The following is a 23,645-nucleotide window of genomic DNA, read 5'->3' on the forward strand; positions in this document are numbered from 1 at the left end:
TGTTTTTTGCTGGGTATGGTGGTGCATGTCTTTAATCCCAGCACTCAGGCCAGTCTTTTTTTTTTTTTTTTTTTTGGTTTTTCGAGACAGGGTTTCTCTGTATAGCCCTGGCTGTCCTGGAACTCACTTTGTAGACCAGGCTGGCCTCGAACTCAGAAATCCACCTGCCTCTGCCTCCCGAGTGCTGGGATTAAAGGCGTGCGCCACCACGCCCGGCCAGGCCAGTCTTTATGGGTTCAAGTCTCTATGGTTTCAGGGCCACTGTGGTCTATGTGGCAAGTTCAAAGACAGCCAGGGCTACATAGAGAGAGACACTGTCTCAAGACAAGGCTTATTTTTTATTTCTAATTATGTGTGTAGGCCCGTGGGTCTGCAGGTAGGTACGCACAGGAGTGCAAGTGCCCTCAGAATCCAGAGGCCCTGGGTCACCTGGAGCTGAAGCCGCGTGTGTTTGTGGACCTGACATGGGTGCGGGGAAGCAAACTCTGGTCCTCTGAAAGACCAGCAAGTGCTCTAACCATGGAACTTTCTGTCCAGCCCGTGTTTAGTGTGTTCACACAGCTGTACACACCTCATGATGTAAGAATAGAACACTTCCGTCATCCCCCAACGAAGCCCTGAACTCGAGAGACGTTACTCCTCAACCTACCCACCACCCAACTGTAGGCAATCACTAGCCACGTCCATGTCGCTGAGTCTCAGGACCTTAAGACACGTCAACGACCCACAGACTTGGTCATTTTTCCCCCCCTATGCTATGCACGGGGATAAGAAGGAAGAGTGACGTAGCTTTGCCTTCAAGTTGCTCACAATGATAAGACCTGGTAGTTAATTTAACGATCTGGAGTCAGTCCTAGCCGTGCCTTATTATCTATATCATCTGGGGCCTGGGGCCTAAGCTTTTTGAGCTTTAGTTTTCTCATCTCTAAAATGGGATAGCTGGAACAAGGTGTAGTGGCAAAACCCCTTTAAGGCCAGCACTGAAGAGTCAGAAATAGATGGATCCCTGTGAACTCGAGGCCAGCCTGGCCGATATAGCAAGTTCCAGGCTAGCCAGAGGTACACAGTGAAAACAAAGCAAACCAACAAGGACAAAAGAGTTAACAGTCATATTTAACAAGAACAAAAGTTAACACTCCATAAGATTACTGCTAAGGTTAAAATGGGAAAGAAGTGTCCCAGCCCTGGCTCCGTGGTAATGGATCCTAAGTTGTTTGTATTATCTTGCTCCTAATGCAAGGCAAAGTTGCATGGAAAAGGCTGTGGGTCTCTGGGTCCTGGGAAGAAGGGGGACAGGAAGAAGTAGATTATCTGGAAGCTCCAATAGTGGATTCCAAGAAAGGAAAGCTAGACAGGGCAGTGGTGGTGCTCGCCTTTGATCCCAGCACTTAGGAGGCAGGCAGATTTCTGAGTTCCAGGACAGCCAGAGCTATACAGAGGAACCCTGTCTCGAAAAACAAAAACAAAAACAACAACAACAAAAAAGTTTGGTCACTTGATGGGACAAAAATGACAGGGTGGTTATCTTACCTGGAATGAATGGAGAGAGGGGATCCAGGTGTCATGGGCCTAGAGCTTGCTACGTAGGCTGGGCTGACTAGCCCAGGATCTGCCTGCCTCTGCCTCCCCAGTGCAAGGATTACAAGTGTGCCAGCATGTTTAGCTTTAAAAAAAAAAAAAAAAGTGTTCTGAGGATCAAACACAGGGCCTTATGCTATCCACAAAGCTATCTCCCTTAGCTTCCCTCCATTTAAAAAAAAAAAAAAGACAGGCTCTTGTTATGAAGCTCTGTCTTGTCTGGAACTTGTTTTTTAGACCTGACTGGCCTTGAACTTGTGTATCTTCCAGCCTTTTCCTCTCAAGCCCTAGATTAGAGCACTCACTCCAACACCAGGCTGAAAGGAAGGGTTTTGGTCACAATGAGGGTCGTTCTCCGTCCAAGAAGGTGGTCTGAGACAACAGGGTTTTAGTCAGCTGTGTTCCCCATGCAGTCTGGGACCTCGGAGAAAAGGCTGTGATGCCTCTGGTGGCCTTGAATGCCACTCCCAGGAGCCTGGGTTTATTTGGGTCAAAGATGAGAGGGGTCTGGGAGGTTTGAGAAACCAGTTGCTTTGCTGTTTACAGGGGTTCTGACTTAAGGGACTTAAGTAGTGCACAGACTTAAGGGAATCGTGGTTATTTGTCCTGTATCCCCAGATCTACAAAGCTAAGAAGTCACTTTTTCTTTTCTTTTCTTCCCTTTTCTTTCCTTATGGATGGATGTTGTCAAGAAAAGAGAGGGAGGGAGGGCTGGGGAGGTGGGAGGGGGTCGGGGGGGGCTGTCCACATTCTACAATCTCAGTGGAAAAGACTTCTCTGAGTAGATTCAGCAACCAGCAGAACCAGAGATGGCCTTCGTGAGTCACTGTTCAGACTTGCAAGCTCAGCTCTGGAAGCCTGCTGTGGTCAGCCACCCCAGGTTGGCTCCAGGCCTAGCCCCCCACTGTCCCGCACTGGGCCAGTGTCTCTCCCTGATGCTGTTCCATGCCTTTCCCATCCCAGATACGTGTGCCTCACAGCTCTCTGCCTCTTCTGTCTGAGTCTGTCTGTCAGTCATTTTCTCTAACCTTGGTTTCCACGTCACCCACGTGGGAAGAGTTCAAGACGGGAGGGGCAGTGTGACTAGTCTTAGATACCCCTAAATATTTATTCTGTGCCAGGCCTGACATACAGAGCTCGAAATATCAAACTGGACAATATTCAGTCTGCCTGCTTACAGGGCACATTCTGTGTGGAGTGAGAAAACCACAGCCTAGTCCTGCCTCTGTCTCAGCACACGTGCCTTCGCTCCCCCAGCCGCCTGCTGTGTTCAGAGGGCCCGGGTCAGTTAGGGCCTGAGACCTGATGCTTCTTATTTGCTTCACCCCTGGGAAGGGTTATGTTCCTCCCGGGAAGTCCATCTTCTTACAGCTCCTGGGGGCCTGGCTAGTGGGTGGAGGTGAGCCTCAGAAGCAGGAGGGAGGGAAGCAGAGAGGGAGGGAGGGAGGGAGGGGCAATGACTCAGTGGGGGTGGCCTGGGACAAGAACCAAGGACAGAAGCCAAGACTGGACCTGATGCTCACTGAAGCTGGAGGAAGGAGAGATGGAAGACATGCCTAGGAGCTGGGGCTGGAGAAGGACAACTCCAAGGCCAGCCTTGCCCCTTGCTCTTCAGGATCTGCCTTAGAGTCAGAGATGGGTGAGGACGCCTGTTGTTTCTACCACAGCTGCAGCTGATAACTAGATTCATGAAGGAATCGCCTGACTTAGAGCCAGGGAAGGCATTATGTCCAGTGTCCTCTCCTCCCAGGGACCAAGGCCATGGTGCAGGGGGCTACATGCCTTTGTCTGGTTGCACAGATAACCTTTTTCTTTTGATCTTCCCACAAATTCAAAAGAGTGTTAGGCCAGGCCCACTTCCTCCAAAAGGACCCCAGACTTTAGAGTTGAGAACGAGTAGGGATCTCCCAGCTATCCCAGTGTCTTTCATCAGTTCAAGATTCCCTAACGAAGGGTGAAGTGGGAAGGCAGGGCATGAACACAGATATCTCTGATCCATCCATCAGGTCTTCCCTGGTCCATCGGGCAACCCCGAGAGAAAAGAATGCTTTCTTGTCTTACAGGAGAGGAAGATGAGGTGCAAAGAGAAAAGGGTCCCTGGAACAGCCCACAAGAGGTGAGTGACAGAACCAGATCCCAGCTGGTCTCTGGCCCCAGGGCACCAGCTTTCTTAGCCACCCACCCTTTTCTGTGAATAGGGAAAGAGAACTCAGGGAATGCAAAGAAACAGAGGGTTTGAGCTTTACGTATTTTGGCAGGCCTGGGTCAATTCCCACCCAGAGACATAGCTACCTACCCTCTCCACCTTCCGGGTTTAACAAGTCATAGGATGTCACCGTTTATCTCTAATTTATTTCTCTGTCTTTTTGTTGTTTGTTTTATTAATTAAACCTGGGGGCTCACACAAGTCAGGCAAGGGCTCTGCTACTGAGTTACACCTCACAGCCCATCCAACCTGTTTCATGGTGGGTGGGCCTGGAAACTTGAAGGGGAGATTCAGGCTACAGAGGAGTGGTCCCTCCCACTATCCACACGCAGCTACCTGGGCATAGGGAGTCTCTCTGGAGACTGCCCCTAATCGTGGACTCACATGTCTGTGTGTGTGTGGTGATGGGGCAGCTCTGAGGACCACGAGGGCTTGAGTGGTCCTCATCTTGTACATGGAAGCTGGGCAAGTATTCCCATGTCCCATCACGGGAATGGTAAAGGAGCCTTGCCCTCCTCCCACAAGGGCGTCCTTTGCTTCTTGCAAGAGCCTTCTTTCCATCCTGCAGAGCCATGGCTCACTCACCCTTTCAGACAGTTCCAGCTCTGAGCACAGTGAGCACAGTGGAATGAATGTTGCCGGGGTCGGCAGAATGAGAAGTCGAGGGAGGGCTCGCCAAGTCTCCCAGGCGCTGAGAGTAGGAACCCAGCGGCCCATGGGCGTGGATGCTCTAGGCAGGGGGCGGTAGGCGTGGTCCTGGCTCTCCTCCGCACCCTGGGGCTCGCAGAGCTGCGCCTTCCGGACGAACCTGTGATTTGGTCCTCCAGCCCCTAGAGAGCGCCGCGTCCACAGCGGCCTTGCGGCCCTTCGAGCCACCAGAAGGTGGCGCCCTTGGAATCTGGGCGGCCTCGCGGTACCCATCGTCGAGGCTGCGGTGCGTTTGTTCTTCGTTAGTTCGACGGCTCTGGTGGCGTAGCCTCCGAGCTTCAGAGTTCCCCACTGCGAGTCCCAGGGGTGTGAGTATGCGGGTGACCCGTGTGGGGCCGGGAGCACTGGAACAGGCGCCTAGGCCAAGGCCTGGCTGGGTGGGCTAGAGCGGAGAGCTGCGCATGAGCCTGCTAAGCCTGTCGTGAAGGTGTGCCCGAAGGTATGGCCACCCGGTAGTGTGGTTCACGGAAGCGTAAGCCGGCCTTAGGCCCAAAGGAGACCCTGTTTCTTCCCTCACCAGGCTGGACTACTTTACTTTTACTTTCAGGGGACCTGGTACCCAGCCTAGCACTTCCTCCTGACTGCGGAGTCTTGCCCCACCATTTTCAAACCAGTTCCTGGATGAGCTGAAGTTTCTTTCACATCAAGGTCCAACGCGTTATCCACTTATCCAGAGCAGACCCACTCTTACCAGGGAGTGATGGAAGGGCCTCTTGAGTGTGGGGATGTATCCCCATACTCCCAGGGCCATGTTGCAGATGGGAAGAGATTTGCTGTGTGCAGTTTCAGGAACACCCGGAAGGAGGAGGAACCTGCTCACGAGATACAGGCTATGGACCCAAGACCTTCAAGACCAGCAGCAGGGGCAACCCAAGGTGTAGGGCTACAGGGAGATTTCTTGGCCAAGGAGCCTCAATCGCTTCCAGATCAAAGGGCTGAGGATGGGCCAGGGGGCTACCAGAGGAGCATAATAGGATCCCCCCCAACCCAGTCAGAGGAGCCAACCTTCTCTAAATTGGAAAACCTCTTATGTCCTGGGTCCTCTCACCTCAACCTGACACAGGGTGACAATGACCATCGAGGGGAAGGCTTGACAGGGGACCCAGGTCCAGGCAGAGCGCTGCCAGCTGGCTGTAGCCCTTTATCAGAGACATCACCAAAGCTACTGGAGGCAGGTAAGGGAGACTGGGAAGTCTGGGGAGGGAATGGGGTTATCTGGAGGTGGGCATTGAGAACTGGGAGGTTCTGGCCCTCCTCAGTCTGAAGCCCTAGTCTGTGGACAGTGTCTCTGGGCGAATGGCCTGATTCAGACCCAAGCCATTTCTCTTCTCAAGACCCTAGTGGATCCAGCTTCCCTAAGCCTGCTGACTGTCTCCTAGCTCGAGACCTCGCCTGGGAGCTACTGGCCAGTGGCATGGCTGCCCTACCAGGTAGTTAGGAAGAGGACTTAGATGAGGTGGAGGAACGGTGGCTGGATTAGGCCAGTATTCACCCGCTCCTTTCCGCAGGGACACGGGATGTCGAAGGCCGAGCGGTGCTGCTTCTGTGTGCCCACAGCCCAGCTTGGCTCCATCCCAAGTCTAATAGCCATGAGCTGCTGAGCCTTTTGTTTTACCTGCGAGGCATCCCCAGGTTAGAGGGAGAAACTTGGAATGGGGAGGGGAGGAGGGTGCTGAGGCTAGACTCGTGAAGTCCTACAATCTGTGAATCGGGTGTTGAAACTCACCGTTTAGGCCTACAGTGCAGGCACTGGGCCTGACCGTACTAGTCGATGCCCGAGTCTGCTCGCCGAGCTCTTCCCTCACCTGGGGCCTCAGCCGGCTACAGGTGAGTAGAGGATCGTGGTGTGCACGCTGGCCTGTTGTTTTCCGGATAGTCACGGGGTAGAGCTGACCTTTGATTCCTTGCAGGAAGCATCCCCGGGGTCTGTACAACAAGTGCTGCTCATTGGAAAGATGCCAGAGGACGTGCCTGTCGGGCTTCAGGTACGGAGCCAGGCTGGCTAGGATGGAAGTGGGGAGATCTTTGCCCACATGTTCCTGCATCATGGTGCCTTCTTCTACAGTGGAAGCAGCTGCGTTCTCAGCAGAGCCTGCTGACCCACATTCCTAACGTGGAGTTGCCTACTTCTCTAGGAGGGAGCCTGTCTTACTGCCACCAAGGCTGGCTGGATTTCCGGATGGTCAGTGCACTGGGTGGGGGTGGAGGGTTATGGTTATACAGGTAACCTGAATGAACCTGCTGGGGAGCCTTTCCTGGGTCAGCTTGAACAGGATGAAACTGGCTGCAGGGGTCTAGACCCTAGAGGCTGGGAGCATCCCTGGACATCGGCCATACTTTTCTCTGCTCACAGCGTCTGGAAGCCCTGCAGCAGAGTTGCCAAATGGCTTGGGCCCTGCTTCAGGGTGTCATTGACAGTATGACGGCACTGCGGCCACCCATGGAATCTGGAGTGAGTGTCCCTCCTAAGTCTCCCTGAGGGTCCCTTGACTTCCTTTTTCTCCCCCATGTCAACCAGTTGCCTGTTACTCTCCATTACAGGAAGTCGGTCAGCTGCTACAGCAGACACAGTCCCTCATGCAGCAGGTATTAGATTCACCACAGTTGTCATGGTTACAAAGCCAGGGAAGCCAGGAGCTGGCATGGTTGAAGCAAGGGACGCCCCAGGTGACCCTGAGCCCTGATTACAGGTAACTGCAAGCCCCAGCTATCAGAATTTAACCCCGCTCAACCTCCTGTGTTTGTGTCAAGCACTCAACCGGCTGGCTCAGCACATGCTAGATTTGAGTCCCAGCATAACAGAGTGGAGAAACAGGACTGTCAGAGCACAAGACAAGATTGTGTGTCTTTCACAGATCTGCAGTAGACAAGGCTGATGAGCTCTACGGTCAGGTGGATGAACTGTTGCATCAGCTAGCCCTGAAGAGCAACCAGCGAATCCGGGCCCTCGAGCTCCTGCAAGCACTGGAAGCCCAGGAGGGTGTGCTGCGCCAGGTGGGGGCTACTGTCCAGACTGCATCCCACCTGCCCTTGGTCTTAGCTATAGCTCCGGCCATAGCAGCTGCCTTTGCGTGTCTCCGCTTGTGTTCCCCCAGATTGAAGTGTGGTTACAGAAGGTGGGCTGGCCAGGAGTGGAGGAACCAGGGGAGCCCTCGCTCGACATGCTGCTCCAGGCTCAAGGCCCTTTTCAAGAGCTGGACCTGGTTGCCCAGGTCAGTTTGGCTATTTGCTCATTCTGCAGGTACTGAGCCGCCTTGCCAGGGGCAATAATAATCCTTTCTGTCCTGGAGGCTACCAGTCAGTGGAGCTCAGGCCTAGTAAAGGGTTCATAGTCAGATGTATTTGCACACAGAGACAAAGGACTCTGGAAAGCAGCAGCATGGAAGTATAGTTTAGGCTCATTGGAGCAAAAATGAGTTAGGGATGGGGAGAGGAAGCTGGGAAATAGTATGTTCAAACCTTCCTGTGGCAGAAAGTCAGGCGTGGCGATGCATGCCGTTAGTCCCAGCACTCCAGAAGCAGAGGCAGGAGGATTGCTGTACCAGGACTGTACAGCATGAGATGCTATGTAGATGCCAGAGGAAGGGTCTGAGTCTGAGCTGATCACCAGCTGAGCCCTGTCTCTCCAGGAACAGGTCACGCAAGGGGAGAAGTTACTGCGGCCCCTGGTTGGCTGGGAAGCTGCTGAACTGGGGTCCCCTGGAAAGCGCTTTCTGGCCCTGAGATCCCAGCTGACGGAATTTTCCAGAGCTTTGGCCCAGCGGCGCCAGCGGTTGGCAGATGCTGAGAAGCTCTTTCAGTTCTTCAAGCAGGTGGCTGAGGTCCTATCCTGGCTTTGCCCAAGCTCCACCAGAGTCTCAATCTGCTTGGTCGCTTGTTCTCTTGCTTTCAGTCTGATCCCAGGCTCAGTGTCCCCAGATCAGCCAGTGGGTGGGATAAGGGAGCATAACAGAAGGCACTGCAGCTTGCTGGGGTCCCACTTTTATGTCTCTGTGGCCTTGGTGTTGCAGGCCTCCACGTGGACCGAGGAGGGGCAGCGGCTACTGACAGAGCTGGAGCAGGAGCGCCCAGAGGTTGTGCTGCAGCGGCTACAGCTGCACTGGACCAGACACCCTGACTTGCCCCCTGCCCACTTCCGAAAAATGTGGGCTCTGGCCACAGGCCTGGGCTCTGAAAGCATCCGCCAGGAATGTCGCTGTGCTTGGGCACAGTGCCAGGACACCTGGCTGGCTCTGGACCAAAAGCGTGAGGCTGCACTGAAGCCGATGCCAGCAACGAACAGCACTGCTACTTTGTATGTCAGGCGGGCTCCTGCTGTACCCACTGTCCCTCCACTGCGGAAGGCCTACAGCTTCGACCGGAATCTGGGGAGGCATCTCCAAGATGTTTCCAGTCGTGGCCACTGTGCAGCCATTGTTACTGACTGCCACAGACCAAAGGAGGCCAAAGGAGGTGTCCGGCCCAGGTCGTCTCCTCCTGTGCCTCTCTCAGGCAGCTCTGACTTCAGGAGCCCCAACAGGTATAGACAGAAGGCAGGGCAGGGAGGTTTGTGGAGGGTCTTGGGTCCTGACTCCACCTACCCCATAGGCTACAGCTAGTATTGGCGGAGATGGTGGCCACAGAGCGTGAGTATGTCCGGGCCCTTGACTATACCATACAGAACTACTTCCCTGAGTTAGATCGACCTGATGTGCCCCAGGGCCTCCGTGGCCAGCGTGCGCACCTCTTTGGCAACCTTGAAAAGCTTCGGGACTTCCACTACAATTTCTTCCTGCGTGAGCTAGAGGCTTGCACCCGGCACCCACCTCGAGTGGCTCATGCCTTCCTGCGCCATGTAAGTTCCATAGGCTACCATGTGGAACCCTTGAGATCTAGACACATACTTAGTGTCAGGCTCCGTGCACAGAGAGCACTGTGCCACATCGAGTGCTGTGGGGGAAAGCAAATGCCACTAGGGTACAGCTATGAATAAGACCCACAGAAATGTCTGCCTCTTAGGGCCTCTTAAGTTCTGCAGGAGAGATATAAAAATAAACAAGATCATTCTAGATTACACTTAGGATGGGATAAGCAGGTCAGTTGTCTGTGAATTATGTTTGGGGCAGGGTTCCCAGTTTAAAAGAGGGGATGTTTGAGTAGAGGCCAAGGAGGAGTAGAGAGTGAGTTCTAACCCCAGGAGAGCCCTCACAGTGTTCACTGTCCCCAGCTATGCTTATGATATCCAAGTTATGGTCCCAGAACCCTGGGAGGGGCAGAGCTGAATGTGAGGCTGGCTATGCAGCCCAGCCAGCTCTTGCACAGCATTGCTTCATGCTGGGTCATCCTCATTCAAAGTGGGGTCTGTAGGAGTAGGGCAGGTCATCACTGGTATCTTTGTCCTCTTAAGCTAAGAGGTGGGGGTAGCTTTGGGGAGCTGGTCCTCCGACACCCGGGCTGAGTTGTGTATCCTTGCAGAGGGTGCAGTTTGGAATGTATGCCCTCTACAGCAAGAACAAACCTCGTTCCGATGCTCTGATGAGCAACTATGGTCACACCTTCTTTAAGGTAGGAGCCAGAGACCATAGGAAGAGCAGGGCTTGGGTGGCATACCCCAAAACCACTTTGTCATTTCCTCATGTACGGCAGGAGAAGCAGCAAGCACTGGGGGACCACCTGGACTTGGCTTCCTACCTACTGAAGCCCATCCAGCACATGAGCAAGTATGCCTTACTGCTGCAGGAGCTGGCAAGGGCCTGTGGGGGCCCAGCGCAAGAGCTGGGTGCCCTCCAGGCAGCCCAGAGCCTTGTGCACTTCCAGCTGAGACACGGCAATGACCTGCTAGCCATGGATGCCATCCAGGGCTGTGACGTGAGTCACCCCAGGCCATGTGGGGAAGCACTGTGGATGCTGAAGGGGGTGGGCCAGCTGGGCAGCTAAGGGCTTCGACTCTGCAGGTAAACCTCAAGGAACAGGGCCAGTTGGTACGGCAGGATGAGTTCACAGTGCGGGCTGGGCGCCACAAAGCCTGTCGTCGCGTTTTCCTGTTTGAGGAGCTGCTGCTCTTCAGCAAGCCCCGCCGTGGGCCTGCAGGGGTTGACATATTCACCTACAAGCGCTCCTTCAAAGTAAGTCTACACGACCCTGACCTCTGCCTCCAGTGCCCCATCCGTGCCTCACCGTTTTCCTTTCTGCTGGCCGTGTAGATGGCAGACCTTGGCCTCACTGAGTGCTGTGGGGAAAGCCAACTGCGCTTTGAAATCTGGTTCCGACGACGCAAGGCCAAGGACCTGTTTGTGCTACAGGCCTCCGATGTGGCCACCAAACAAGCCTGGACAGCCGATATCTCCCGTCTCCTGTGGAGACAGGCTGTCTATAACAAGGGTGAGTCCGTGTACAAACCCCCAAAATATATGCCTTCCCAGGAGCCTGAGAAGGGTTTAATGCGGGGAGGGAGTGAGAAGTGAGGCTCCTAGAGTGTGTCCTGTCAGAGACGGGGCTGGGCCTAGAGACTTGGAAAAGCTTGGGAAGAGGGGAGGCACAGCAGCAGCAGACAGTGCAGGAAAAGAACATAACTTCTCCTCAGGATATCAGAGGGCTGAGGCCCTGAAAGGGACATTATGGCACCTTTCCCTGGGGCGGTTGTGGGGACAGGAGTCTGGCACAGAGCGGTTAATTTCTGGGATATGGGTATATAGGAAAAACTACAGATGCCCCTCGGGGGCCTCACTTGCACCTTACTCTCTACTCAGAGGTGCGCATGGCTGAGATGGCATCCATGGGTGTGGGGAGCAAAGCCTTCTGGGACATTGCCCCCAGTGAGGAAGCTATCAATGACCGCAACATCAACTACGTGCTGAAGAGACGAGGTAGTCGGCATCCTACAGAGGGTGGAGTGAGGTGGCGACCAGATCCTCTGTTACTGCTGGCCTGTGCTCCCTGGCTCAGGCCAGACGGGGCTCCGACCTGTCCCTCTTTCTTATTCAGATGTTCGCTCTAGGGCCTCCATTGCTGTGGCCCCATATGACTGTGACAACCCTTATCTGGGTGCCTTGGGTTCCCTTCCTGGAGACCGTGCCTCTGGCTCTGTTCTGGGCTCTCTTAATCTACACCTGTACAGAGATCCAGCTCTTATGGGTGTTCACTGGTCCTTGTATCCACCCAACTTCCCAGAGGAAGCATCACTAGATGCTGAGGCGGACTTGGGCAGCCAGCCTTCTTTGAGTATGTATGGGCTTACTCCGGTGGGAGGATGGCGTAGGTCTGGGTCCCCCCTGCTAACAACTCACCCAATCTCCCTCCTTAGCTCCCGAGGACTCAGAGGTCTCATCCCAGTGCCCATCAGCCAGTGGCTCTAGTGATTCTGACAGCAGCTGTGTGTCAGGGCAGACCATGGGCAGAGGCCTTAAGGATTTGTCCTGTGTGAGTGCCATCTTTTGCCTTATGCCCATCAGTCCTTCCCAAAACTACCCTGGGCTATAGCTGCCTTTTCTTTAGGGGAGTTGGAAACAGGTGGGTCAGAGCCATTCCCCAGAGGACTCCATGTCCACCCCTAGAACCAGAGAGGCAAAACATTGACTTTGCTTAACTTGGCACCATAGGTTTGAGTCCAGCCTGAAGATGAACAGCACTCAGTAACTCCAAGGAATACCAGGCCTTTGAATCTGCTATAATCAGAGCACCCTCATACCCAATAGGAATATCCTTGTTGATTACCCTTTCTGATGTCTGTAGCCATCAACCGACGGCCCTAGGGCCTCTCCAAGGGCATCTGGCTGCAGAGACTAGTTACGTACCTTGATCTGAAGCTCCCGGGACCCTTCTGTCCCCTCTCCAACTACCTCCCTGATTGTGAGTTAAGGGCATGATGGGGCAGAGGGGAGTATTTCTAGACTCCAGGCTGGTAGAGTAGTGTGGAGCTCTCGGAAGTCATGAAGGACACAAGTGGATTTCCAGCGGCTGCTCCTCAACCCTTGAATAATGCTAATCTCTCCAAACACAGGGGCTAGCCTGCCCCTATAGCCCCCTTATTCTTGAATTCCTTGGCAACCCATCGCCAACCTTTTGTTTTCGGGGCCCCCTTGGTCATTTTGACTTGATGCTTTTGGTTAGAGTTGTCTACTGGTTTCACTGGCAGTGACACTCTGTTTTCTCAGAGAAGGAATCTAGGCATTTGTCTTGTTATTTACTTTTTTATTTGTTTATAATAAAAAAATAAGTGATTTGCACCGTTGGCTGGGCATGTGCATTCTGGGGGTTTCCACAGAAAATGAGCCTTGGGCAACTGGTCTGTGTTGGTCGTCTGTGGGACCAACATTTCTGGGTTCTCTAGCCCTCGTGTAAATACTTGCCCAGGACTGAGTAAGAGACAGACCTGGACAGTCCCCTCTGGATGAGCAGGTCCACGCAACGGCCATATTTTCTGGCGAAAGGCAGTGTGAGCTGCAAGGAAAGGCCTATCTTATCCTTGATTTCTAGGCCGGCCTCTCACTCTAGCTCTGTGTGAGGGGTGCTCCCTTATCTGAGCAGGGAAGGGAAGGGAGCCTGGCTATAGGGAGCTCTGGTGCTCTAGGGCTCAGTTCTGCTCTCGAGCATCTCACAGGGCTCTGGCTACCAGAGAACTGAGCACAGTGATCATAAAAAATGTGCTCCCTGATGCTCGTATCCACTTTCTAGACATAGATGCTGACTTTATGTTTATAACTAACAAGCTAGAGAGCTAACAGTAAATGGGTAATTATGTGTTTAAGGTAAATGACATTAGCATTATGTACTTGATTATAAAAGGCCAGGTTCCTGAGAAGTTCACTAAATCACACATAATTCTGAAATTACTCTAGAGAATCAGAAAAGAAAAAAAAGTAAAACCTTAATTGGTCTACAAAATGAGTTTAGCCGGGCAGTGGTGGTGCACACCTTTAATCCCAGCACTCCGGAGGCAGAGGCAAGCGGACTTCTGAGTTCGAGGCCAGCCTGGTCTACAGAGTGAGTTCCAGGACAGCCAGGGCTACACAGAGAAACCCTGTCTCAAAAAACAAACAAAACAAAACAAAAACAAAAACAAAACAAAACCACAAAAAAACAAAACAAAACAAAACAAAATGAGTTCAAAGCCAGAGTAGGCAACTTGGCTACACCGCATCTCACACTTTGAAAGGGAGGGGCTGGGACATGAGTACTTGCGTGGGTTTCATGATGCTCAGGGTTCAATCCCCCGTACAGCAAAACCAAACTAAATTGGGGAAAATTTCTCAAGCCTTAACCATCCTTTTGCCCTTATTGAACTTTTTTTTTTTTCTTTACAAAACTGCCTTTTCAGTATGGTAGTGTAGGCCTTTAATTCCAGCACCGGGAGGCAGAGGCAGGCAGATCTGCATCTCTGTGAGTTTGAGGCCAGTAATAGTTCTAGGATAGCCAGGGATACATAGAGAGATGCTATCTCATCCCTCCCCCACAAAAAAAAACAAACCTTGAAACCCCTCAAAAATGCTTTCAGAAGATGCTTTAGGGCCTGGGTAGATGGATCTGTGGTTAAGAGTGCTTTGTTGCTCTAGCAGAGAACCTGGGTTTGGTTTCCAGCATCTACATGGTAGCTAACAGCTATCTGTAACTTCAATTGCCAAGGGTCTAACACCCTCTTCTGGCCTCTGAGGGCCCTGTGTGCACATAGTGTACAAACATTCATACAGGCAAAAACACCCATACACATACATTGAAAGTAAATCCTAAAAAATGCTATAGAGGAACTTAAGTATAAAAAAAAATATGGTGACATCATAGCTCAGTAGGGGAACTAGCTATTACTGGCTCTAAAGGCCTGACTCCATTTCATGTGTTGGAGTGCTTCCCAACTATGACCAGGGTAGTTAGTGGTGAGAGCATAGCTAGTGTCATAGTTTTTAGAGGAAAACTATAAAAATAGGTTTCCCAAATGTTGCTTTTTGACTAGACTTGATTAATTTCAGTCATCTACCACCATGGGACCCGGGACCACTGAGTTATTAGCTGGCTAGCTTTTTAGATGACAGCACTGGCTGGCCCAACAATATCCATGTGACATTCACAAAGTTGCTGAACCCTATACAGGGCAGGTAAGCCTCACCTCTACCCAACTGTACAGACGCTCCTGAGTGTGCCGGTCATCCTTGAAGCCAGCGATGGCCAGCAGATCCACCACGAACTGCTTGGGGCTGATGTTCAGTGTCTATCAAGAGAGCCTGTAGTCAGGCAGAGCCATGACCAGCTCCCGGCTTCTGCATTCTTATCCCTGCCTTTTCAGCTACTCTTCTGTCCCTGGCTTCTTCCCCTCCTCCTCTTGTTTTATACAACTTACCACAAGTGGCTTAGGGACCTGTGGAGAAGAAAGAGGGTTCCCCAAGGCCTGTCATACATACCCACAGTCGGTAGGCCAGAGACACCACCTTGGCTGTGATAGCTTTGGGATCCTTTTGCCTGATGGAATCCAAGATGATGTCGGTCAGGAAGCGGTGACATTTCTGTGCATAAAACATCTCCTCCCAGGACAGAGAGAAGCTCAGGAAAGTCACTTCTGTGAAGTAGAAAGAGTAGCTATGACTAAAGCTGTTCACAGCTAAGGCCTCAGAGAGAAACACAGGGCAGGAAGAATTGTAGAACTCTCTAGGGACATTCACTCTTAATACCCTGGGTGTGGGCTCTGCATCTCCACAGGCAAAGCCTCACCTCGAAGTTGGGGGCTGGCTGTGAGTGGTGTATGCTTGATGTTATCCATTTGGGTGGTGTAGATAATGCTGTCTTCAAAGAACATGCAGGAGCCATCATTACCCACCACAGGGGGGTGAGCCACTTTGAGGATGGCCCCTGGATTGTCTGTCCCGTTAACATTAGGCAGAGGCTGCTCAGGAGCAGGGCTTTCTGTGAAAAGAAAGAAGGGATTTTCCTAGGCTTGGGAGCCTAGGCTCAGTGCAAGCAGAGAGGCTCCCGGTGACAGATCAGTACATTCATTCACAACTCCCAGAATCTTCCCACTTTTTATAACAAGGGTACCCTGGCCTCACCACTTCATTGTCCTGACACTGTTGCAAGCCTAATCCTAAATTTCAGAACTCTAAGATTCTTCAAGTTAGGATGAGCATGAAATATGATCAGCAGAAGCCCAGTGGAAGACTTGGAAGCTATAAAACTAAAAAGCGAGCAGACCTTTTCTAGGCAGCCTTTCACGTTTCTCTACTCTGGAAAAAAAATGGTGCGCGCTATCCATATGTGTGACAGGCCAACTTTATGCCTCACAGAGTCCAAGAGGGCACCTCTAAGTGGGACCCCGGCCACTAGAAGGGAAGCTGAGAAAATAACCTAACATGGCACTTCTCAGCAAACTTCCCGCATCAGCTCAGTCCCCAAAGTCCCTCCTGAAAGGACCCTAGTATTTCCCATGCCACATGTGCCTTTCCCAGAGGTCTCTTTTCTTCTGTCACCCACTTTGATTAGAGGCCCTTTCACTTGCTCACTTGGCCTCTTGGTGGCACCTCTTCCTCCCTCCACTACTCAGCCTCCTTTGTCCAGCCTGGAATGCATCCACACCGCTAATGCTTGGCCTCCTATGACCTCACTTCTTCAGAAGCACACACCTCATCATGGGTTCCCTTTAAAAGATCCTCTAGGAGTTGGTCATCCTTATTAAGGGCAGAACAGAGCACCACATTCTGAACTTGGCCCCTAAGACCTGGTAAGATGACTCCTGGCTTCAGTGTCATTCCTAATGGCTTGTGCACTGGAATCCAGGCCTCCAGCTAGAGCAGTGCCCTGTGCTTCCACCAACACCCTACATGTTCTCCCTGCCTGCTGACTCCCCAGTGGCTGGCCTCTTTCTAGCTCATATTTCTTAGGTTCTCTCCCACAATGCTCATCACTCCTCCTCACATGACCTCTTCACTCCTCAAGTTAATAAGCCAGTGTACCACTCATTTCTGTGTCTGCTACCTCACACAGAGCTGGTGCCTGCATAGGAGGTTCTGGCCCCTGCTCAGTCACTCTCTATGGTCTTAGCTGGGAGATCTGTTTTCAGTTGAAATGAGACTTGGGGCAAGACTCACCTCTCTCCTTGGGCCTCTGCTTGCCCCAGTCCTTTAGGGTAACAGCTCTTTTTGTAGGGAAGTATGGCTTAAAAGTTGGCTCTGGACCCTTGTCTTTCACTCCAGCTCCAGGTCCAGTCTGGGGACCAGCATCCTTCTCAGAGGTTATGGAATGAGCTTTCCAAGCAGCTGAGGTACCAGGTTGCGGAGCAGCCTCACTTCCTGAGGGGACATGCAGGCTAACTTCCTCCACAGAGCTGCTCCTGGAGGCTGGCAGTGGCTGGAATTCCCACTGTTTACAGTTGACCATGTCCCATTCCCTGACCAAAGATATGAGTTTTTGCATGGGGGTGACAGGAGGGTCTTTGGCATCAGGTTTCTGTGTGAGGTTTATAGTGGTGCACTTCTTCTTGGGGGGACTCTCAGAGTGACCTCCCCAGTGTCTGGGGTTGGCACATAAGCCAGAGCAGTGTGAGTATGTGCTGGGATTGCCTCCCCTCTTGGCATTTCTGCAGAGGGAGACCTGAATAGTCCGGGTATACTGCTCAGCCTCTTCCATCTGGCTGGACCTGGTCAGGTTCCCTTTGGCCTTGTTCCATGGAGTCCTGTCACTGCATTCCTGGAAGTCCACAGGCATGCAGGCTGTGGTCTGGGGAGGGAGGGACACAGTAGCTGTGGGTCTGTTGTACAATTATCAAAGTCTTCCCAAGACCCAATAAACTGGGCTTTAAGACAGCCTGCTTGCTCAGAACAATCTTACCCCTGAAATGGATCATCATTAAAGTTCATTCAGTCCAAGAGGGAGTCACACCAGCCCAGGCAACTTTTATATTTCAAAAGGAGAGATTGTTACTCAGGCCACAAGTAGCTAGCACACTCCTGTGCCTCCTCAAAATCCAGAAACTAGTTCTTCTACTAGTAACGCATGGGGGGGTCCTGCTTTTCTACGGTACCGTACCCTCAGGAGCTGGGTCTTCCCCTTGAACCCTGTGGAGGTGATGTTTAAGGACACCAACCAAAAACTCCTGGGCCTTACTTCCTTGGCATCTCTGCTGAACTCTGCCATTGGCCCTGTCCCTTCGGTCACCACATGCAGCTTCCTAATGGGAAAAGCTTCTTCATTTTCAGATTCTTTCTCCTGAGTCCATGACCTGTAGAGACCAAGAGGGATTGGTTAGCGAGAAGAAGCGTCCATCAGCCCGCCAGGTAATTGGTCAGGCCTGTCCATTGGCTGGGAGTTGGTAATTATCAACAGTGGATGGGAGGGGGCCTTTAAAGGGGTTTTCATAGGGCAATGGCTCATCTGGAGCCCATTTTACCAACTCCCTCCCTCAACTCTCAGGAGAGTAGGTCTCCCTGGCAGATGAAAACATCTGTAAGAGGAATTTATCAAGGTCCAAATTGCTAACATAGAATCCAGAGTGAAATCTACTCACTTGTATGCCTCGCATTGTGCCAGGGCTTCTGAGAGGGCTGGAATATGATACTCCTCCACCTCCTGGCAGAAGAGAGGCCATTCCCTGCAAACGACAAGGAGATGGGAAACTAGGGGGGAGGGGAGACACGAGCCTCTAAAGAAGCTGCCTTGAACAGCAACGCCCATGTTGAAAATAATAGAACCTCCTCCCCAAAGGCTTCAACCGAGGGTTCTCTTTGCTGCAGAGAGTCAGCCTTAGTGTTTTATAATCTGGTTTCCTGTGTTGGCTTACTTAAATTCTGATGGTAAAAACAGTTTTCCAAGTCTCAGGAAGTTGAGAATGTGTCGGAACATTTGGCCGTCCCCGTGAATGAGCAAGGTCTGTCCGTAGGTGATCCAGTATACTCTCTGAGTGTTGGATAGCAGTTCTGGGTACTAGAGGAAGGGGTTAGACATTAGAATCAGTCCCATGGTCTTGGGCTTTAGTAAAGAGTAGGTTTGGAGATTTCTACCTCTCTGTATGTTGACTATGGGTAAGCAAAGTGGAGAGAATCTCAGGAGGAGTGCATTCATTGTCTCTGCTTCAACTTCTGGTCGTCCCTCTCCCCCCACCTCCCAGCCTTTGGAGCTCAACCCCACCTCCTTCTTGGCCCCTGAGAACCAGACTCTTCTCTCCCCACATTCCCGAGGCTTTCCCACCATGCTGCTCATCACATTTCTACCTACAGAATCTGAGCACTCTTGGCCAGGGAGCTAGGGAAAGGTTCTTAGGCTAAGCAGTAGGGGAACCTGTACGAAGGTCACATGACAAGTCCCAAAGATGCTTGGGTGGGGGAAGCCAAAGTGGGAGGACAGTTGGGCCTACAGTACCTTCATCAGGGTCTGCAGGGTCGTTGCATACCAATGGCTTCCAACATAAAGCTTGATGATCTGCTGTGGTGAGTATATTGTGACCTCGGCTGTCCACTCCTCACCTAAGGAACCAACGAGAGGGGACACATTGTCTGACCAGGAGGAAAACTAGTGGGGCTCTTTGGTCAGTGGTGTTTACACAGGAAGACTCCACCCTCTCAAAACTCATATTGTTTTGCCTCTCCACGAAACAACCACCCTGGACTCAGACCGTCCCTGCTGCTGGCGTGCTTCCAAGGAGAGCGAGATGGATGGCTGTCTTGGGTGAGGAGGGAAGTCCTCTGGAGTACTAGTTCCAGGCACTGTTCTTCCTTCACTTGATGCAGCTTTCTCAAGGCATGCTAGGCTGCTGCTCCTGTCTGTCTACACTGCCAGCTCCCTCTGGCCTGTGGCTGCTAATGTCCTAGGTGTGCAGCTTTTCATGAGCCCTCTCAGCAGGGAGCTAGGGATCCCTCTCTTTATACAGGATTAGACTGTGAACTCCAGAAGAGAGAAGCTGAACCCATGGACATCTATATCTGTCTATACATGTAGTGCTCAATAAACGCTAAGTGTTGCTGAGTGATAGTAAGATAGCTTAAACTTCACACAAAAACTTGTTAATTAGAATTTACTAACTAGCTGGGCATGGTGGCTGGCACACGCTAATCCCAGCACTTGGGCGGTAGAGGCAGGTGGGTCTTTGGGAGTTCAAGGCTAGCCCTGGTCTACACAGTGGGTTCCCAGACAGTCAGGACTACCCAGAGAGATTCAGTCTTAAAAAATTATTAGCTTATGAAAATAACACTGGATTTGGACTCGTGTAGACCCTAGTTTGGCCACTATGTAATTTTAATTCTTCTTTGTGCTTCTGCTTCATTCTAAATGGCCTTACAGACCATTTCTCCTTGCCGAGCTATGAGAAAGAAATGGCAACGCGTGTTAGCTCCCAGGACTAGCACAAGCTTGCTTTTGGGAGGTCTGTCTATCATTTTGAGATGTACTATGGAGTTGACAGTGAGGAGAGAGCAAGTAATGTGAAAGTTTCCCCTGAGAAAGAGAGTAGCTGCCCACATTTTCTTCCTCTTTCATTTACACTTCTTGGTCCTGGCCACCCTCTCCTTCCCTCCCTAGTCGACAGAGCCTCCATTAATGCTAATTTCAAACACAGAAGCTTTCTGTGTGTCTGAGAACACAGAAAAGGAAACACTTACTGGGCACATCCATGGGCGGCAAAGTCCTTGGCTCCAGATGAGTCTTCAGAGCCACTTTCATTGGCTCGTAGGTGATGTCCCTCTTGTCCAGGAAGGCGCAGAGCTCATACACCTCGGAGATGGTCTCAGTCAGGGGCAGCCGACAAGTGCCCAGCCAGTTCCTGCCCAGAGGAAAGCCTATTATGCGGCACCTTAGTGCTCTACCTTAAAGGAGTCTAGCTAGCCTGTCAACCTCCCGTGACTAAGGCGTCTCGTCATAGCACTGGATCAAAGGTGGCATCGGAAGAATCATTTCTTTGATTTAACTTGGTGATTAAATTTTTTCCCAAACTTTATTTATTTTATGTATGTAAGTACACTGTCAGTCTATTCAGACATGCCAGAAGAGAGTATCGGATCCTATTATAGATGGTTGTGAGCCACTGTGTGGTTGGGAATTGAACTTAAGACCTCTGGAAGAACAATCAGTGCTCTTAACCACTGAGCTATCTCTCCAGCCCCAATTTGGTGACTTCTTTTTTGTTTGTTTGTTTGGTTTTGTTCTTCAAAACAGGGTTTCTCTGTATAGCCCTGGCTGTCCTGGAACTTGCTTTGTAGACCAGGCTGGTCCCAAGCTGACACAGATCTGCCTGCTGGGATTGAAGGTGTGTGCCACCATGCCTGGTTTAACTTGGTGATTCTTGAAGGAGAGTAACCCTGGGTATAAGCTCACCTCTTCAGACCTATTTCAGCAAAACCAACCAAAGCTACTCATTTCAAGCCTTGGAAGCCTGAGATAGGCCTTGAAATCCAGCCTCTTCCTTCCTGTCTTCTTATGTACGTATCTGCTTGAGACCTCGCATCCACGGTACGGCTGCCTATTATGACTATGAAAGATTACTAACATCCTTCGTACCTAGAAAGAGACTAAGGTATGAACGCCAATCCTCTAGTTCAACCTGCCTTCAAAAAGCACTGCTATTTGCCTTCTGTGACATTTTAAGTACATATGTTTGGGAGAGATGAATGATGGTAGAGGCCTAAGGGCTCCAAAATTACACAATTCGGTCAGGCGAGCCTCTCCCCAGGGAACTGGGAAACCCACTCCTATCTTCAGTTTTGGAACTAGTGAATTTTGTGGCCCTATCAGAGCTGTTCCTTTTTAACCTTCTGCAGAAATGGCAGGTAATCCCTGCCCTGGCACTAGCAGGGACACTCTGAGCTCATTTCTCAAGGAACCATGTCCTCTGGGAAGCCTGCCTTGCTTTGTTCTCAGGTGATACCCTGGGCTCTGGAAAGCCTCCTAAGACGGGAGAGAAGCCTTGTAAAGAGGTTTACTTGAGGTATCCAGGACTCTGAAGATACGACTGCAGCCTGGGAACCTCAGATCTAGCCTAGGGGAAATGAATGGCAGAAAATAGCAAAAGGAGACCATTGGAAGCTTTGAATCATGGAGAGCTTTGTAATTTGTCCCGGCCTGCTCCTCATAGACCCAAACTTGGTGGTTTCAGCAGTGGAAGAGATAAAATAGTGAGGTATTTTTCCCTTTGAGCTCACAGGAGAGGCTTAAGGTTGCTTTCCAAGGGGGGCAGAGCCCAGGCTGATAGTGCCCTGAGAGGCCAAGACTTGCCTGACGTGCTGGAAAAGGACCCCGTTCCCTGTGATGTATAGTCTGCTTCCATCCAGCGTGCTCTCGATGCGCAGCTGTCCCAGTGCGGAGTCTGGATACTTGACCAGCAGGCCCAGAGCCATCATGTACAGTGGTTTCACAGACTCCACACTGGCTGTACGACCCCCCTTTCCAGGACTTAGAGGTGGACAAGAGGTCCGGGAACAGCCACCTGTGTTGGAGAGAAAGAGGTGACTCCTAGATCTTTGATCGCTCCTGAACTGGACACCATGGGTCCTCCTGCTTCCCCAGTTAGGACTTATATGGTAAGATGGGAGTTGTGTGCTTGCACAGTCCAAATTTGGATTACTTTAACATTGGTATAACTTGGTGTACACACGTTTAGTTTAGAGGTCAAAACTCATGGGAGATGACTTAGTAGGAACACCGAGCCAGCTGACAAGCTTCCAGGAGATTTTCAAATCCTTATTTTGAAATAGGGTCTCACTATATACACCAGGCTGTCTACAAATCTGTGATTCTCTTGCCTCTGTCTCCCAAGTTCCTCAGCCTCCTGCTGGAGAATTTTCACAGGTTATCTCCAGTCTTGAGAGTAGCCCCACTAGCTAGCCATTTACAGACAAATGAACTGTGTTCTGTCCTGTCTGACATTGTGGTTTAGAGCAAAGTACCAGTAACTTCAGAGTTATGCAGGGCTGGGGTTTGAGCTTTGTCATAGTCAAAGGGCTATGAAAGACATTTACCTTGATTATATATGTTATAAAAGGTTAATCCCGGGCTGGAGAGGTGGCTCAGTGGTTAAGAGCTAACTGCTCTTCCAGAGGTTCTGAGTTCAATTCCCAGCAACCACATGGTGGCTCACAACCATCTGTAATGGGATCTGACGCCTTCTTCTGGTGCATCTGAAGACAGCTACAGTGTACTCATATAAATAAAAATAAATAAATCTTTAAAAAAAAAAAGGTTAAGCTGGGCGTGGTGGCACACGCCTTTAATACCAGCACTTGGGAGGCAGAGGCAGGNGGATNTCTGAGTTCGAGGCCAGCCTGGTCTACAGAGTGAGTTCCAGGACAGCTAGGCTACACAGAGAAACCCTGTCTNGAAAAACCAAAAAAAAAAAAAAAAAAAAAAGGTTAATATGTCACAAATGTGAGGAAAATCTGCCTACACACACGCTGCCATCTTTAACGCCCATGCTTCCTGAGGACCAGAAGCTGTTGGGGAAGGTGCTGAGCTCACACTCCTCTTAGTAAACTAAAGGTCCTGTAACAGACTCCTGACAGTTGCTTCAGAATGCCACTCCCCACTCCCCCATCACAACACAGGAAAGCATTGCATTTGCCTGGGAAAGGCTGAGCCTCATTCCATGAGACAACCACACAACCAGGCCACACTTTACATGCGGTGATGGTGGTAGCCCTGTTATCTGAAAAGGTTCTACACAGTCTCAAAAGACCAGCTGGCACTGCTTGTTGCAGCCAGCTTCCTGAAGCACATGTGGTAGTGTCCACTGATGTGCAGGACCTGGTGACTGAGCTGATGACAGGCAAATCAAAACTGTGAAGCAGGGACAGCTGGTGGAACAAGGCAACGCCAGGAGCACAGAGGACTGACCTGAACAAGGGTCAGAACATGTTGGGACCAGAAGTCAGAGGATGTGAAATGAGGTGGAGAGAGGGAAGGGAAACTGGGCACGGAGTAACTGAAACACTGCTAGAAAGTAGGCTCTTCATTTCACTTCCTCATTAGGGGTCCCCGGAAGAGGAAAGATGGGGGTTGCAGGTGGACGCTCAGGGGATTCCACAGAGGAACAGACAGCACAGGCCAAGGAAACTTGTCCTCAGGACCAGCCTGCTTCTCAGGACATTCCCTCCTGGTTTCTCACCCAGGCTAGGCTCCTCCTGCTCCAGGCTAAGCTGGCTTCCCTTCGGCCCTGGCAACGCTGGTTGCAACGCTGAGTAGAGAGGACACGCAGGGTTTTAAGCCAAATTCCTTT

At 51.3% G+C, this 23,645-nt stretch overlaps 2 protein-coding genes across 9 annotated transcripts in view; one reads left to right on the forward strand and one right to left on the reverse strand.

The window, feature by feature from the left end:
- Positions 1–3,099: 3,099 nt before the first annotated feature.
- Plekhg4 (pleckstrin homology and RhoGEF domain containing G4) lies at positions 3,100–12,701 on the forward strand. The gene is made up of 23 exons (XM_021170029.2): positions 3,100–3,694; positions 4,572–4,718; positions 5,276–5,667; positions 5,827–5,922; positions 6,001–6,124; positions 6,226–6,319; positions 6,403–6,477; positions 6,558–6,674; positions 6,846–6,944; positions 7,034–7,182; positions 7,348–7,486; positions 7,588–7,704; positions 8,122–8,304; positions 8,503–9,011; positions 9,080–9,326; positions 9,947–10,036; positions 10,118–10,339; positions 10,426–10,596; positions 10,675–10,852; positions 11,221–11,337; positions 11,456–11,692; positions 11,775–11,890; positions 12,070–12,701. The coding sequence occupies exons 1-23, from the start codon at positions 3,651–3,653 to the stop codon at positions 12,073–12,075; spliced, it is 3,669 nt and encodes a 1,222-aa protein (XP_021025688.2). The 5' UTR covers positions 3,100–3,650; the 3' UTR covers positions 12,076–12,701.
- The window catches only part of Kctd19 (potassium channel tetramerization domain containing 19), a 30,049-nt gene continuing 19,050 nt past the window's right edge, over positions 12,647–23,645 (reverse strand). For 4 of the 8 annotated variants that reach the window (XM_029481022.1, XM_021170030.1, XM_029481021.1 and 1 more), the window contains 12 exons: positions 23,535–23,603; positions 21,650–21,860; positions 20,041–20,201; positions 18,806–18,909; positions 18,228–18,370; positions 17,955–18,038; positions 17,555–17,669; positions 16,540–17,167; positions 15,170–15,361; positions 14,863–15,017; positions 14,571–14,672; positions 12,684–12,910 (listed from right to left, as the gene is read on the reverse strand). In XM_029481022.1, coding sequence (XP_029336882.1) covers positions 12,797–12,910; positions 14,571–14,672; positions 14,863–15,017; positions 15,170–15,361; positions 16,540–17,167; positions 17,555–17,669; positions 17,955–18,038; positions 18,228–18,370; positions 18,806–18,909; positions 20,041–20,201; positions 21,650–21,860; positions 23,535–23,603 — 2,078 coding nt within the window. In that variant the 3' untranslated portion in view covers positions 12,684–12,796. Of the gene's footprint in view, positions 12,911–14,570; positions 14,673–14,862; positions 15,018–15,169; positions 15,362–16,539; positions 17,168–17,554; positions 17,670–17,954; positions 18,039–18,227; positions 18,371–18,805; positions 18,910–20,040; positions 20,202–21,649; positions 21,861–23,534; positions 23,604–23,645 lie in introns of all 8 variants that reach the window. The other 4 variants (XM_021170031.1, XM_021170034.1, XM_029481024.1 and 1 more) reach the window with 4 other exon arrangements.

This window comes from Mus caroli, chromosome 8 (genome assembly GCF_900094665.2).
Source record: "Mus caroli chromosome 8, CAROLI_EIJ_v1.1, whole genome shotgun sequence".
NCBI classification, from domain to species: Eukaryota; Metazoa; Chordata; class Mammalia; order Rodentia; family Muridae; genus Mus; species Mus caroli.

Bases quoted from the DNA above. Each gene is read 5' to 3' on its own strand.
- Plekhg4 (XM_021170029.2), top strand. From the start codon at position 3,651: ATGAGGTGCAAAGAGAAAAGGGTCCCTGGAACAGCCCACAAGAG. The intron at 5,668-5,826 runs GTAAGGGAGACT...TCTCTTCTCAAG, and splicing joins ACCAAAGCTACTGGAGGCAG to ACCCTAGTGGATCCAGCTTC. The intron at 6,125-6,225 runs GTTAGAGGGAGA...CTCACCGTTTAG, and splicing joins TACCTGCGAGGCATCCCCAG to GCCTACAGTGCAGGCACTGG.